At 37.3% G+C, this 17112-nt stretch overlaps 1 protein-coding gene across 11 annotated transcripts in view; it reads left to right on the top strand.

Moving 5' to 3' along the window:
• The first annotated feature begins 2529 nt into the window (after positions 1-2529).
• LOC103710891 (helicase and polymerase-containing protein TEBICHI) overlaps positions 2530-17112 on the top strand; it is a 31088-nt gene continuing 16505 nt past the window's right edge. For 5 of the 11 annotated variants that reach the window (XM_088722369.2, XM_088722374.2, XM_088722373.2 and 2 more), the window contains exons 1-15: positions 2530-2748; positions 3092-3549; positions 3738-3948; positions 4015-5061; positions 7991-8055; positions 9095-9200; positions 9309-9509; positions 11699-11899; positions 12216-12377; positions 12514-12756; positions 13285-13497; positions 13672-14022; positions 14138-14290; positions 15473-15694; positions 16846-17064. In XM_088722369.2, coding sequence (XP_088578495.2) covers positions 2713-2748; positions 3092-3549; positions 3738-3948; positions 4015-5061; positions 7991-8055; positions 9095-9200; positions 9309-9509; positions 11699-11899; positions 12216-12377; positions 12514-12756; positions 13285-13497; positions 13672-14022; positions 14138-14290; positions 15473-15694; positions 16846-17064 — 3888 coding nt within the window. In that variant the 5' untranslated portion in view covers positions 2530-2712. Of the gene's footprint in view, positions 2749-3091; positions 3550-3737; positions 3949-4014; positions 5062-7990; positions 8056-9094; positions 9201-9308; positions 9510-11698; positions 11900-12215; positions 12378-12513; positions 12757-13284; positions 13498-13671; positions 14023-14137; positions 14291-15472; positions 15695-16845; positions 17065-17112 lie in introns of those variants that run through there. The other 6 variants (XM_088722372.2, XM_039129109.3, XM_088722371.2 and 3 more) reach the window with 5 other exon arrangements.

Below are 17112 nucleotides of genomic sequence, written 5' to 3'. Positions count from 1 at the left end.
GGTTGCAAAATAAAATCTAGAAGGGAGACATAATTCGTGAACTAGGGGTATTTTAGTATTTAGTTGGAGTGATATGTGCAGGGAATAAGGTGCAAATACATATTAGATTTTGAGACATTTTTGATTATGTCATAAAGATAAAATTCTTCTGCCACTTCTTATAGTGTTGACAACGATGAAACATTATTGGAAGGGATAAAAGCAAGCCTGTTTCCTGGTATAAATCTATTCTACCAAATAGTGGAATAGAATTATATAGGTGGGTCCACTTGCACCTTCGCACGGTATAAGTATTCATTCTTTCCCTTTTTGGTGTTTGGTGGCAACGATATCCCCCTACTTATTCCACGATTAAACAATCTTTTGATGATTGTATCCTAGCTTTGCGCTATCCTAAGTTTTGCTCGAAATATGGTTTTCGCATGTAACTAGTTATAGTAGATTTCATGTTCTTGTAGGCTTATGTCAGGGTTGCATTTGGTCAAAGAACGAGAAAAATTGGAATAGTGAAAGTTATACTTGTCAGTGTTGTTACTCCACCAGTTATGCATATTTTTGTTTGGTTAGAAATTCTTAGACTTATTCATATAACTAATTGTGCTGCTAGATTATAGTATGAAGAATAAAGTTGCTTTTTGACATGAGATATGCAAACAATATTTTTATCTCTACAATCTAACAGACCGGCATATAACTTTCCAGGTTTTTGTTCAAATAAATAATCAAGCAATCATGAGTGTGCTAATGAAATGAATAAAAGCACTAAGAATCATACAATGCTCCAACTAAAAGTAATTTCTAATTATGACAATTACCTTAAGCTAGTCATGTGTTTCTGTAAAAAGATAAATAATGTGCTTACCTTTTGTCATTTGTCTTTTTTTTGTTAAATTTAAGATAACATTGGGAAGAGAGGGGGAAGATCCAACTAAATTCACTCTCATCGTAATAAAATCTACCTATTGATATAGAATAAACAAGTGATAGGTTTCTCTAACAACAATTGTGGAAGAAGAGAATAGGGAGAACGGGGTGCTAGGGTAGAATGGGGTAAAGGCAAGGAATGAAGAGCATTTTTTTCCATCGCAAAGAATAGGGCTAGCATAAATTGAAGCATCTATGACAAGAATAGCTTGTAGAAGGATTTTCTTGGAGTAGAATAGCTTATAAAGGGATTTTCTTTGAGTATTTATACTTATGAGATTGTCATAATGAGAATTGGCCGGCGTAACTAGTACTCTTTTATGCCATATTTTTTAAAGTTACTTTGCAGATGTAAGCTTTATTCCATGTCTTATGCCTTAAGCTCCAACCAAACATGGCCTAAAAGTTGGATGGGGATCAAGGATATGAGAAATTAGCATGGTCATTGCAAAAGCTATTTCCACTACCCCTCTCTCCTCCTGCACACAAGAAACGTACCTTCAATTTGTATATAAATTTTTATGCATACATCTTAAAAATAGCATGATTTCTTGGACTGTATATCTGTACCCTCCCAAGCTTCTGAATGCCGATAATTGATTAGGATGCTAATTATGAGCACAATACTCAAAATAAACCCCGAAGCCATGTCTCCCACATTTTCCGTAGTGCACATTTTAAAAAAGAACCCCAAAAGTCAAGGGCTTTTTTTTATTAAGCCTCTCTATCCATCATTTTCCTTATCAAACCATCTTTTCCATATGCGAGTTCTCCCTTCATTCCGAGTCCCCTTCTTCTTCAAGTCATTCTCTCTTTTTCGATCTTTGCACCAAAGAGTTCATGAAATATAAGAAATGATATGTATATAATCTCTTATGTTAGATAAGGCTAGAAAATCGTGATGAACACCATATTCTGAAAACCGTGCAATAATTTACTTATGTGTCATTTAGCTATACAAATAAAAAGCATGTTTTGAAAGCTGTGTATTTTGTACCCAAAAAAAACCATTTATTGATTTACACAGAAATGTGCATTGGATCACTACTGTGTATGTATCAAAAAAACTTGCACTATATATCAAGAAATCGATGAGCATATATAAACCAACTATGTAATATATACCAGTAAATATGATATTTTAAAAATTATGTATTTATTTATTTGAAAATATATATTAAGTTACTAGATGATTAATTTGCTAAGTTTGAATCATTCGACCGTAACCGTATATCGGTGAATATTATATGTTGGAAACTATGTATCGATTTATCTAAAGATATATATTGACTTGTTATATGATTAATTTGTTTGATATGTATCACCTCCTCATGTAGCATGTAGCGATAAAAAATATATTTTGAAAATAAGAAATAAAGAGGATGCTATATATATATATATATTAATCATGAAATTGATGGCTATATTGGTAGGAGGAATCTTTAATTTTAATTTTTTTTTTTTAAGATAGGCAGTATGAAAAAAATATGGTAAAAAAAAAAAAAACAGTTCCATTCCATGACACCCAAAAGTAGGCTACCATTAGGAAATCCGAAGCCCGCACCGCTGTTATAAAGTCGGCATAACTGTCATTCTTTAGACAATAGGGAGCCTCCTCTATACGCAGTAGACGTATCTATATTCGTTCTCCCGACGACGCTGTAGACGTTGGCGGTTCCTTTATTCGAAATCGGCGCCGCTGCCAATTTTTCGCAGCGTGGCCGCCGGGCCGAGAAACCCTTCTCTCCCAAGATCGCGGACGCGGCGGCCCTCTCCCCCCCATCCGCGATGGCGTCGGGCTCCCCTCGTTCCCGCATCGATCAGGTCTCTTCCCTCCCCTCTCGAACCCTAAATACCCCGAGCCTTCCTTCTCTCCTTCCTCCCGTTCTTCTCTCATATCTTTCTTTTTGCTAATGCCTAAACAAATCCTTTTGTTTTAGACCAAGAACAGTTTCGTTTCTCGAGATCTTGAAGTAGTTGCAAGCTAATATCTATTTTACTGATTATACTAGTGTCTTCTTGATTCGATCTTTCTAATAACGATCGAGAAATTTGTTTCTCTTGGATCAGTAATTGTTTCTTTTCTTGAAGTCTATGGTTACCTGCAAAATAAAATCCTTTCTCATTGATTTTGCTGCTCATCGTCTGTTCTTGGTTTGATGATTAGTTCTTTGCTTCAAGAAAGCGGAAACCTCCGGTACCCAAAGATGAGAAGAAGTCTGATAAAGATCCCAAGAGCCCGCTCGGTGGATCACCCAGTGCAAAAGGCAATCTTGATAGTTATCTCGTCAAGTCTCCCGATGCCAGTTCTTGTGCTGGCCGTGGCGCGGTCTTGTCGAGGCATGACACCGTCAGAAGAAATCTGTCATCGGAGATCAGCTCGGCTTCTGATGTGGCAAAGAAGCCCATCTTGATATCATGTTCCTCAGGAAGTGGAGGTTCATCAAAGAGTGTTGAAGGCCAGTCTGGGGTTCGAATAGGAGCATTGGGCGAGGCACCAGCTGATGTTCTTGGGTCTGGAGAGCAAGGTCACACCCTCGATGACCCTTGCGGTGTTGGTATCGCGACCAGGCGGAATTCAGAGCTCAGGAGGTTTGCAACTGATTTTCTTTCTCTGTATTGCAGGTAATGATGATTTTGCTCCTCTTTTAGGTTTTCAGTCTGCACTTTATTCTCATCATATACTAGACAGTATAATTATTTTAGTTTGGCACTGTATTCATATTGCTTTCTCGGAAAGGCAGTGCCATTGCTGTTTCTTGAAATGTCCTGAATTTTTGTTTCGCATGTGATTCACTGGTCCTTTTCTCCAGTGATCTCCCAACTGCTGTGAATATTCCTGTGGAACAAGAGTTGAAGGGTCCAAAGAGAAATGGCAGCCCATCTCTCTTAGTTGCATGCAACAAAACTTGTGCAAAGAAGCAATGTTTTTTGGATCAGAGCAATCTGTCCCAAAAACCTTCAAAGTTTGAGTCAAGCGCTAAGCCTGAGGAAGCACATGCTGTTCATTGTGAGGATCTTGATGTGAGTTCTGACAAACCTTCTTGTCAAGTTCTCTATCTCATTGATGAGTGAGTTAAAATGATGCAGGGATCAGGTGGTAAGCCCTATGAGGAAAGTGATGGTGGAGATGCAAGCCTCAGAAGATGCAGTACGACTCCCAATTCTAGCTTAATGAAGACAGAACATTGTTTGCCTGATTTGTCAACCAATGTCTTGGCTGCTGGTGTGACTCCTAGATCTGCATCCAGGAGTTCCATGTTCTCGCCAGGTGATGAGTTTTGGAATGAAGCTATTCAAGTTGCTGATGGTTTACTTGCTCCAGTTGATAAATTACCTGAAATTCTGTGCTTTTTAAAAAGCGGAAGATCTGGGAATAAGTTATTGCAGGACAAATCTTCTTGTGCTATTCCTCAGGGTGCTAAAAGTTTTTCTAAATTGGACAGTGATGATTTAGCTGCTCGGGCTGTGGTACAGAAAGGTTGTGCGAAGCCAATAGAGAAGCCTGTTGAAGCACCTATAATGTTGCTGTCAGGCAGTCAGCAAAATGAGGTATCCCCGTTGCCTGTGAAGCATTTTGACTTCTGTCAGGAGGAAAATGCACATGATCGTGATGTGGATGTAGATGGAGTTGGTACTCTTGCAGGGATTGGAGATGTAAATAGTGGTTGTCTGAAGCAGAAATGTCTAGTGACCTCAGACATTTCAAAATGTCATGAAGATCGGGGCAAAACAGAAACTTTTGAAGAAGTTCCTAAATCTTCTTCAAACACGTCATCAGATATGAGTCCTCCTGATTTATCTTATCCAACTAGAAATTTGCCACACACTGTGGACAACGGTTCTGATTTGTCTATACATGAACGGACACGTGGTTTGCTGATTCAAGGGAATGGCTCCAAGCATATGCACAAGGACAAAAGTTTATCTCATGATATGCCACTACCTCGTTGTGATGCTGATGATACAGAGAAAGAAACCCATAGTAGATCAATTGCTTATGGCTATTGCGAAGAAGCCACGACTCCATCCAGTTCTATGCTATTGAATGATCATTTGAAGCTTACCAATTGGCTTCCTTCTGAAGTATGCAGCGTATACATGAAGAAAGGGATATCAAAACTTTACCCTTGGCAGGTTTGCTTCTATTTTCCTTTTCTTCCAGCATATCATGAAAGAAGCTAAAACAACTGTGATACGTAATGTTTTCAGAATTTCCTGATGTGTTTGCAATGTTATTTCTCTTAACTTCTTCTTTTCTTTTTCTTCTTCTTCTGTATATCTCTTAATTTCAGAGCTAGATAAGGGGCTTCCTTGTCTTATCCTTTGTTTATCGGTGAATGAAAAGGTTTTTATGATTTTTATCTTTAGGAGTTGGCTACATAACACATTATATCACTTGAATTTGCATGATACATATTCTTAACATGGACATCCGAGTGTGATGATTGATATTCTAATAACTATTGAATATAAGTACCAGTTATGTAGGGGCACTCTAGAATCCTTTAGGGGGCCGTTAATTAGAATGAGAGTGGGGGTGAGAATAAGAAGGGTGCGCGTAGTTTGAACAAGTTTATGCATTGAAAGGTTCCTGACTTCCTGTTCTGTCAGCAGCATCATATCCATCTTCTCATGTAATGAAGCCTATGCATTCAAAGCCATTTGATTGCTGGCTAATAGCTTGACAGTTCTTTGCTGAATTTCACTAGGAAGAATTCTTTTCCAGTTTAATCATTATGCCATCCTGACTTGTTGCATTCTTATTTCCTGCACAAAGTTATTGAAGTTTAGCAGTTATGCATATGTTACCAGTTTTTCTCCTTCTAAAATTGCTTTTTTTCTCCAGTTCCTTTTTATATCCCTTCTTTGACCACTGCATCTTCCCCTTTTTTTCCTTTGTTTTGACAAGAACAAAATGTATAAGGTTGTCTAGATATCTTAATTTTCTATTTTGTTAGCACAGAAGAAAACTTGGCGTGGCCTAGCCTTGTGTCTTTATCTGATAGTAATAATCACCTACAAGCATGGTATGCTGTACCGATCAGTACCGGGCGTACCGTACCCATACTGATGGATACCGGTATCGGTATGCCGTGTCGGTACATCTAGTATACCGCATACCGTACCGTACCGACACTCTGTACGCCTATGCTAGTGCGGCACCGATACGGGATTCGGTACCGGTACGGCGAACGTTGTCTACAAGCCTTATACCAACTTTGTGGGAATTGATTTATAAAGATAGCTTGTGTTTAATAGCTGGAGCACTCCTCTTCCTATTTTGGTGTGTTCAAGTAGTTTCTCAAATCTACCATTATTGGAGACTGAGGCCTTTCACTCCTCTTTCATGATCCATAAACAGAGATTAAATTGATGTTGCCTTCCTTATGCATTCTCCTTGTAACATTGTTACCCATGGTTATAGGATCTATATCAGTTCGTATTTTTTATCTTTAGAGCAATTCCAGCATTTTTTATCTAGTCATTTTCACCCTATTTTTTTAAGATTTACTACACATCCACATTGGTAGTCTCACCCATGTGACTATGCCTTGTGTTCCAATTTATTTTCCAACATTATAATTCAATAGAAGCACTGATTTCTTGCATTACATATTGTTGTCTATAGTTTTGTTGAAGTATAAATGCTTCTTGAGATGATTAGCATTGTAAATGAGCATGGTTAAATTGGTGGACTTACATATTTGCCATGTTTAACACTTGCTCAATTTTCATGCTGTCAAAGAACTTGACTTTGAATCAGCACCTTGGAGACATAAGAATTTGGCACATCAGTAGTTGGTCTCCACCACTTGATCTGATCAATAGTTTCATGGTTTCAACTTTCCAGTACTTCTTAGTCGCATAATTTTGAATCAAAACCTGACAATTTGAGCACCAGTAATCCATAGAAAATACATTAGGATTATCCCTTTTATGTGGTCTTTCATTATGCATACTTGCTGTTCAGTTCAATTGCTTATCTTTGCTGCTAGATATGCACAGTGGATTATAATTAACTAGCTGTGACATTCCTTTCTTGTCTCATTTGTGGTGCAAGTAGATATTTGGCATCTTTCTATACGTATACCGCCATTCATAAGTCTATACTGCCATTCATAAGTCACAAATGTGGTTGATTTTAGTGTTAGGCTTTCCTGGTTAACACAGTTCTTCTAAATCTACCTATCTTACCTTCATGTCACCTCTTATCTTTTGACATTATTAATATTTTTAGTGCTCATTTTAACCTCTTATCTATTCAATTTGGTTCTTGTACTTCTTTCTCCATTTCTTCACTTTCATTTATTTTGAGCAGGTTTATTTACTCCTTTTGCTCCATTAAGTTTGCATTATTCCTTTTTGTTTGAGGTCCTGGAGTGTGCTAAGTGATTGGCACCACATACACATGCCCTTTGTGGTGGAGGCGAGTGGAAGGGAGAGAAGAGGAGGGGGATATGAAGGTGGCAATTGGGAGGTGATAAATAGGACAAACGATTATAGTTAGATTTTATATGTATGTAGCGATATGCGCTGGTGCTGTTATGCTTGCACAAATGCGTGTGTGATAGATGCATGCTAAAGTACATTATTCACATAGTTACTTATATATGTATTGATTGATTGGTCTCAATATTTAATCTGTAAAGTGTCTTGTGTTTTTATTTCAAATTTTACCTTGCCATACTGTTTATGTAGTTTGCTTCCATTTTTGTTGTTGGATCATTCCAACATTTTTGTAATGCTTAACACATGAAGTATGTACTTCTGTGCACATATACATGTATGTATGTGTATATGTGTATTGATATTGATTTATATTTTGATTTTCTGAATTTTCAATCTTGCCATGGTGCTTCTCTCTTTTTGTATTTTGACATGTTTATTCTAGTGCACTGTAGTATGGTCACAGATTTTCTCTACAAATTTCATAATAATTGCAGAGCTGGATAAGATTTATCGAAGACAATAAATTTGAAAATGGCTGTACAAATTCATGTTATGATGATACTCAGCAGAAGCTTAATATTTTTTTTACAATATCGATTGGTTGAATTTGTAGGTCGAATGTCTCCTTGTAGATGGCGTCTTGGAGAAAAGAAATCTAGTCTATTGTGCATCAACCAGGTATTTGTTATAAATACTTTAAAGTTCATGAGAATCAACCTTGCCAATTGTTACTTGTTTTCTTGTTTTCACTTGTTCAGCATACCTAGATGAACCCAAGGAATAAAAATATCATGTGTTATACTTGTGGTTAGGCATAATGACTTATCATGTTGTGCATGCCAACTCTTGGCATGTGCTGGCACAAATAGATATGAAAACTCTAAGAAGACTTTGCATTGAGCATGATAAGATATGTCATTCCATCCAATTGTTTTTGAATTTAGGCAATATTTTTACTGCTTTCTGCCAGTATTTCAATTGTTTTGAACAAGTAAACCATAGTTTTTACCAGTTCAGATATCTGGCATCGTAAGTCACTCTAGATGTCTGTGCTGATTGTTGTTCACAATATGTATTAAATAATTTCATAATTTGTGTACTTATAGTCTATGATTTTGTGGATTAAATCAATATTTTTGCTGTTAAACTGGATCATTGATACGATCCAGGCAGAATAAAATAAAATCTATGTGGTTGGGTTATTGTAATTTGTTAACTTGAGCACAACATATCAATCTCCCAACATGTAATGCATCTTAAATATCTGGTAACTGTAAAATCCAATATATGGGTGCATTGCTTTAATCATTTATTTTCTTATGGTTAGATGTCCATATGATCACAAAAGGTTTTCATCTTAAGAATGCATTTTTATTTTGAAGAAATCTTATTCCCTGTGTTACGATGGTTGTGTTGATCTAAGCTAGTGCATGGTGTCAGAACTTATTGACAAGGTAATCTGATACGCTTTTATGCTGTTGGCCTAAACATGGTTAAGATCGTAAGCAATATCATTTAATTTGTTGTTTGCTATTTCTTGTGTCTTATAACCTCCTTATTATGTGACCATATGTGCCATCAATATCTTTCCCTACTTTTATCTCAAGACCTTTTAACTGTACACAGTAATTCTTTGTATGATCTCCTGCATGCTTTTCATGTCAAGCATTTGAAATTTGAGGCATTTCTATAACATATCCTTTTTGCTGCACTGCAGTGCTGGTAAAAGTTTTGTAGCGGAGATTTTGATGTTGAGGCAAGTTATATCGACTGGAAAAATGGCGCTGCTTGTACTTCCTTATGTGTCAATTTGTGCTGAAAAGGTGCTTTTAGTGACTTAATTGTAGCCAAGAAGTTTCTTAAAGACCCATTGTAAGTTAGAAACTTTTACATGTACTATTAATGGCTATGGCTGTTATCTTTTCTTGCAGGCCGAACACCTGGAACTACTTCTTGAGCCACTTGGGAAGCATGTTCGCAGCTTTTATGGAAATCAGGGTGGTGCATCACTTCCAAAAGACACTTCTGTAGCTGTATGTACAATAGAGAAGGCAAACTCTTTAATTAACAGATTGTTAGAAGAAGGTCGCCTTTCTGAACTCGGAATTATTGTGATAGATGAACTTCATATGGTAAATTGAAACATCCTTGAATCTTGTTTCTTAGCTTTTTTATGCAATTTTACAACTCTAATATTCTTTTCTTTTTTAATGTATCACCTTTTGCCCTCCTTGGTTATCTACATTAAATTGTTCTACCTGAAATCCTCATGAATCACTGATTGGAAGTATAAGACTGTCTTTTTTATGTGAGGTTAGTTTATTGAGAAATGAGAATGGTATATGAGAAAAATGTAAATGGGATGGAAATGTTGAAGTGCACGTTTGTTCAAATCATGAAGGATCAAGTTCTTGGAGGATTTTCTACTTCTCAGTAGTATCATTAATAGACATTATATGACCGAAAACTCTCTGAGATGGTCTGACCAGGTTTGCTTTATGGCATAAATCCCTTGATTTGAAGGGTGCGAACTGTGAAGGGTTCAGAATGAGGGCGGATAACAAAGGGATAATTTGGGCAATGTACAACTGAGAAGTATTTAGCTTTGGATAAGATAATTGGAAGCACTATGCATAAAACTAATCCCACATAGATCAGTTAAAGCTTACTATTTGTCTATTTCCTTGCATATAGTTATACATATTTTCAAATTATGATTTTTACATCAAGGTTTCATTTTTATCATTTTCTAATTGTATCTGCTTTTCAGATTTACTTTTTAGCAGACGAAAATGTTTAAACTTATAGCTTTTATATTTATTTTCTCTAACATGCAATAATTTGAGATGTAGATCCAATACTGTACAGGTTGTATAGCTTGAAGCATATTTTTGTCTCAAAATATTTATCTTATTTTTGTGTTTGCCCTTGAACTATTTGATTCTGTCAACCATGTGTGGTGCAGTTTACTTCCGTAAAACTGCAAGTTGTTCCAGGCTGCCATGGTAAAGCATGCTAAAAAACCAAAGCATCTGGAGACCCAGATTATCAGTGCTATCTGGTTTGCTTGAATACATGCATCAATAGAATGTAATGGAACATGGAAAGAAAATTGGATGAACGTAACTTGATTATTGTTTTTTGGATCCTTGAAAATTGGATGAATTTCTCTTACAAGACATTCCACTTTCATGTATAGATATCACTTTTCTTGCTGGCTCAGGGTGTATAATCTGAAGAAATGATCAGTTTTTGAAAGAGATTCTTTTTTGACTTGCAGGCCTACAACTCTTTAAAAGTTTCCCATGAGGTCCCATGTAAAGACATCTAAAGATCTTTAAACACAGTCCTCATGTCTCTCTCCCCCAGCTAAGCATATATGTGAAACAGGACAATTCAACTCTATTCGTTGTCAAAATAGCAACCCGAACTACATTGCCTAGGAGGCCCAAAACGTTCCCCAAACACTTTGCATAACAGCAGGTCTCTAATCCTACCATTTTGGACAAACCATTGTCCTTTTAAGGCTGCTTCCAACCGCGAGCCATACCATATGATGACTGGCAAGCTGTTTTACTCTCGCTCTCTCTCTTTCTCACAATCCTTTGCTGCTATACTTCTTTTTTCTTTTTTATCTTTTTGATAAACAATGACCATTTTGACTCTGAAGTTGGGGTTGGCTTTGGCATTTTGGTCATAAATGAGGGAATCTTGAGGATAGAACATTAGAATCTCCAAGTTGGTTCTCCTATGACAAGTACGAGTTATTACAGCCATGATCTTTTAGGTGTAATTGCATAATTGAATCTATATAATTGGTTGACTTGTGTTAGTTCATTACAGTTGTGACCTTTGAAGTGTGATTCATATTGTTTCACTATTACGATAGTATTCGTAATTACATGAATTTGTAGTTATAGAATTTACACATTAGTCTTGTGCAGCTGTATTTCTTCTTTACAGGCCTGGTGCCTTTAGATCACACTTGTGGGTCAAACCTAGAGCTCTCTGTTTTTTTTTAATTTTCTCTTTTGTACTATTGTGACGAATGGCATGCTCATTAGAGTTTTTAGATAAGACATTTGTGAAAAAAGTATCTATTCACTTAATGCCAGAGTGTCTATTAGTTCAAATAATTAATAAATGATTTCACTGAAGTTATTCTGTTCATAGTGTGCGTAGCTGACTGTAACTTAGTTCGTTTCCTTTTGCCTCCGTCTACTTTGTGGAGTGTCTTTTTCTGGTGGCTGTCATAAATTGTCACCTTGGAGGTAACTCTTGTTGGTTATAATTATTTAAAAGTAATTAGTTGCCATCATAGGTTGGTGATCAACACAGAGGTTATCTGCTGGAGCTAATGTTGACAAAGCTTCGTTATGCATCTGGTGAAGGAAACTCAGAATCATCTAGTGGAGAAAGTTCGGGTTCTAGCAGCGGGAAAGCTGACCCATCTCATGGTTTGCAGATTGTTGGAATGAGCGCCACCATGGCAAATGTAGCAGCTGTAGCTGATTGGCTACAAGTAAGTAAAGATTAGCTATTCTTGTCTCTATTGAAGTGCTGGAATTGCTCAAAAGGAAAGACAGGATGCCCAATGTACTATTTTCTGAGCAATAAGATTTTGTCAACATAACAAGGGGAAGTAAAAGAGTGCTAGAAAAATGATACATCCAATACATATTTCTAATGTTCAACTTATGTACTGTCATAAACAGTAACATAACCAAAATCTTTCAACTATACGTAGTTGGCTTTATGGATTATTCTCATAATTTTTTGCCAGTTTAAGAAACTTCATCTCTAGACTTTGCTGACAATTTTCTTTGTCGAATTTGCAGGCTGCACTTTATGAGACTGATTTCCGACCAGTTCCGCTAGAGGAGTATATCAAAGTTGGGAATACCATTTTTGACAAAAAAATGAATGTTGTTCGAAAGATCCCCAAAACGGCTGATTTTGGGGGTAAAGACCCAGATCACATTGTGGAACTCTGCAATGAGGTAATTTGCAATTTTGTATGAGTTGTAGAAAATTTAAGCTTATAATATTAAGGTCTTTGGCTGCATAAAATTCTTGAATCTTATTTTTAATTTGTTTATGAAATCCTTTTGCTGTTTTGTATTCACCTCGATCCAGGTTGTTCAAGAAGGTCACTCAGTGCTATTATTTTGTTCGAGTAGAAAAGGATGTGAATCAACTGCAAGGCATGTCTCTAGGTTCTTAAAGAAATTTTCTGCTGGCGGACATGAAGTTGTTGACTGTGAGTTCAATGATGCTTCCTCTGCCATTGGGGCCTTGCGGAGGTGTCCTGCTGGATTAGATCCTATATTAGAAGAAACACTGCCTTCTGGTGTTGCTTATCATCATGCCGGCCTTACGGTAGTTCCTATGTTTTTTATCTGTAATGCACATGTACACATTATTCATCTTTTATTGCCTGTTTTTTGATTGATGACCATATGCATGCACTATATCTCTCTTTATACATGTTTATCGAAGTGCAATAATTTTGTGACTAATTTTTACATGCTATTGCTTGACAATACCTGGATTTCAGTAACCTTATTTTCTTTGGCCCTCTTATATTGCAAGTTTCATTGAAGATTTTAGGTATTTAGTTTTATATAGTTTGCTTGAAGCTCCGATATCCTTGGGGTTTGCCTTACTGGCAACCTGAATTTGCATTGCAATGGGACATCTGTGCCAATAATCCAGCCGTATTATTTCTAAACCTCACTTCACATTTACAGTGTCATTCTTTTCCCATTTTTCCTTGTATAGTCAGAAATCTGAATTTCACTATGATAATTTTGATGAATGTGATTCAACAAATAAATGCAAATCCCACAAAGGTGCCAATTTGCTTCCTTTGTCCTCACTGAACTACTCCTGTGGAATGCCTTACAGGTCGAGGAGCGAGAGATCGTTGAAACATGCTACCGTAAAGGCCTTGTACGTGTTTTGACTGCTACATCTACCTTGGCTGCTGGAGTTAATTTGCCTGCCAGAAGGGTGATATTTCGACAACCACGGGTTGGTCGCGATTTCATTGATGGAACGCGCTATAGACAGATGTCTGGTCGTGCAGGTCGAACTGGAATAGACGCAAGAGGAGAGAGTGTAAGCTGCTCTTCTTTACAAGTTTATTCTCGATTTAGTTACCTAAAGTAAATATTTTTTATTATGTTGAATTCACAATTAAAGCTTGTGGTTGTTCTTTAAACTCTTTTGGAAGTTGACAATATGTTTTTAAGGAAGCATGGATCTTCTAATTCTTTTTATTGTCCCAATCAGATACTTGTATGCAAGCCTGATGAGGTCAAAAGAATTGCTGCTATCCTTAATGATAGCTGCCCTCCCTTGCAGTCTTGCCTCTCTGAAGATAAAAATGGGATGACTCAAGCAATCATGGAGGTTGTTGCTGGTGGGATTGTTCAAACTGCAAGTGACATTCATCGATATGTTAGATGCACTCTCCTCAATTCTACTGTACCATTTCAAGAAGTCGTAAAATCAGCTCAAGATTCCCTTCGATGGTTATGCCATAAAAATTTTCTTGAATGGAATGAAGAGACTAAGTTGTACAGCACAACTCCTCTTGGACGTGCAGCTTTTGGCAGTTCTCTTACGCCTGAAGAATCCCTTGTAGGGATTTTGCGACTCATCTTGTTTTGTATTTTGCCCAATTTTATTTTACAGTGTGCTCTCCTAGACTTAATTTACTTATTTTTGCTTGACTTTGCATATTATTTTTCTGCAGGTTGTCCTATATGATCTGTCAAGAGCAAGAGAAGGATTTGTTCTTGCATCTGATTTGCATTTAGTTTACCTTGTAACTCCTATTAATGTTGAAGTTGAACCGGATTGGGAATTATACTATGAGAGGTTTATGGAATTATCGGCGCTTGACCAAGTAATGTGATCATCTCACTCTGCAAACCTTGCTTTGATTCCGAACACGATATTCTGATAGCTTGCTAAGGTTGCATGTGTTCATTTTTGTGTGCACAAACTCACATTTATACCATGTAAGTCGAAGAAGCCTTGATGAGTCACTATATAATTCTCTCTCTTGCCTTGTCTTTAGGCTGAGTCTTTTAAACTAGCTCCAGCTCCTGGGTAGGGTTGTTAGCGTCCCCCAGTGATCCTTGCTCTCCCTTCTTCTCCCTTTGTCCTTAGCTTTCAGTCAGAATTAAGACTCCATCGGACAAAACTTAGATGTGATCAAAAAGCAATGCTATGAAGAAATAGAGTAGGAAAGTTTTTGATACATGGTCTTTGTTTCTTCCAAAATCACATATACAAGTATCAAAACACCTTTTTTTTCTGGATTTGGCTAGCATGGTTGGAGCATATGGGGGTTAAGTAAACAATGGTTGAGGCCTTGTGGGTTTTAGCACTAGCATATACTTATTGTGTGCTACTGCAATTATGGCCTGTTGTCACAGTTACGGATTACATGCATGTGTTTACTGACTACATTGCCTCATTTCCTTTGTGAATGACGGAAAGTTAAAGACACCAGCATGTACTGGGCTATGTATCTTTGTATTGTTTCTGCAGATCCAGCGTATTCTTAATTACTGTATTGGTGTCTTATATCTGAGGGGCTATAGCCTTGTATTATACATGCTGGGCCACTAGCTCTTGCGAGTGATTTTGTGCATTTTTATAGCATTCTAGCTATGCTTCTAATGTTACATTAGAACTACACTATTCCATTACCGACACGTACTGTGCAAAGTTTTTGTAGAGGTGCATTTGACTTCCTGTTAGTTATATTATCATGCTACAACATTTTTGTTGATATTCTTGACTTGCAAGGTTGAGGTCTGATGTGCCATCAATTTACTGTTTATCGTAAAAAACATGAAGAGTCTGTTATGGCCGAGAAAACTTCTGAGACTCTTTATCAAGCAGGAAACTTTGGTCCCTGTTACTTGTTATGACTTGACAAACACAAATTTGAGTACTGTCAAGCATGAGCTTAAAACATGGGTGGCAACATTTCATTTGATTCAATTGGTTCTGGTCTGTCAAGTGCTTTCTGTTTCAAAGAGCCACTAATGTCTTCTCTGAAACCTGTGGATTGCAGTCAGTTGGAAATCGAGTTGGGGTGGTGGAACCTTTCTTGATGCGCATGGCCCATGGTGCACCGATGGCTCTTCAAGAAAAACTGAGAGGGAGAAAGAAAATGCTGCACAACAGACTGCAAACACGGAGTGTAGCCACTGAAACTAGCACAATTTCTAGTGAAGAGACTCTTCGTGTCTGCAAACGCTTTTATGTTGCACTTATGTTGTCGAGACTTGTGCAGGTGTCATCCTTATCTTCTAGCTGTATATTGTTTTGCCCACTGTTCTCCTAAATATAAATTAGCTCCCTTGATAATCTAGTTATATGTTAATGTTTTTCCTGTTAGCATCATGTATCTGAAGGAGATAACCTCATGATCACATAGTGCTAATTGTATGTATTTAGTCTCTCTTCCCCTCTCTCTCGCTTTCCTTTCATTTTTAATTTTGTTTTATAATACATGAATGATGCCACCATATATGCACATTGTTTAGCTATAAAAAAGCAGATACTCTGCTCATACTTAACATTTTTGGTCTTCTTGTTCTAAATAACACTTGCTAAAATATTTTATCTTCGTATCATGCTGTGATTTTAGTACATTAACTAACTATGTTTTTTTTCTTAGTTTGTAAGTTTGGGCTGATTATGTACGCTGGTGTACTTGTTCCTGCTCTTATGAAATCATTTAGCTGCTGATTTCTGTAACACCCCCCCTCCCCCTTATTATTCAAATATTTCAACCCGCTGCATGTTGGCATGTCGATTACCTTTATGTACTTGTGTGTAAAGAAAACGAAGGAATGCGGAATTGTCCCGAACCACCCGATTCAGGGCGCACTTAGCCATGCCGGCGGCGGACCGGGATGGTTCTAGCATTCAAAATGGTAAACTGGCAGGGGGGGGGAGAGAGAGAGAGAGAGAGAGAGAGAGAGAGAGAGAGAGAGAGAGAGAGAGAGAGAGAGAGAGGGCAATACCGTACCGAACTGGTTGCTGACCGACACAGGTCTTGGAACATGACATGTTGAATGAAGGTTACCCTGTACATCGATGAACTTGGAACAGAAAATATGATCGCTTACCATTGCAAAATATGCACCATAGATTACCCTGTATTACTGACTTGATCAGGGTATCGGCTGCTTTAAGGCATGAAAATCATGTAAGCTGAAATACTTGTGTAAGTGCATGCATGCTTTCAGCAGGTGTTCTAATAGGATGCTCAATGCCTGCATAATTCCCTTTTAGCTTACTTGTGCTGTTTTTATTGGTGTTATTAATATATTAATGCATTGCTGCATACTATAGTTATATCAGAAGCTTGCCAATTTTCTAATACATTGTTTTGATTTCTACAACTATGAATGGATTTCTGATGCTTATTGTTTGTAGGAGGTCCCTATTTCTGATGTTTGTGAGGCTTTCAAAGTAGCCAGAGGCATGATTCAGGCCTTACAAGAAAATGCCGGCAGGTTTGCTTTGATGGTGTCATTATTTTGTGAAAGACTTGGTTGGCATGATTTAGAAGGTCTTGTTGCCAAGTTCCAAAATCGGGTCTCATTTGGAGTGAGAGCAGAGATTGCGGAGCTTACTGCGATCCCATATGTTAAGGTAACGTTGCTTTCCGTTGTTTCCTTGTATGATTTATGTCAGTGCAGA

Source organism: Phoenix dactylifera, chromosome 5 (assembly GCF_051530095.1).
Source record: "Phoenix dactylifera cultivar Ajwa chromosome 5, Ajwa_hap1_PhDact_Kaust_v1.1, whole genome shotgun sequence".
NCBI lineage: Eukaryota > Viridiplantae > Streptophyta > Magnoliopsida > Arecales > Arecaceae > Phoenix > Phoenix dactylifera.
This window is presented reverse-complemented; position numbering and strand designations above follow the sequence as displayed.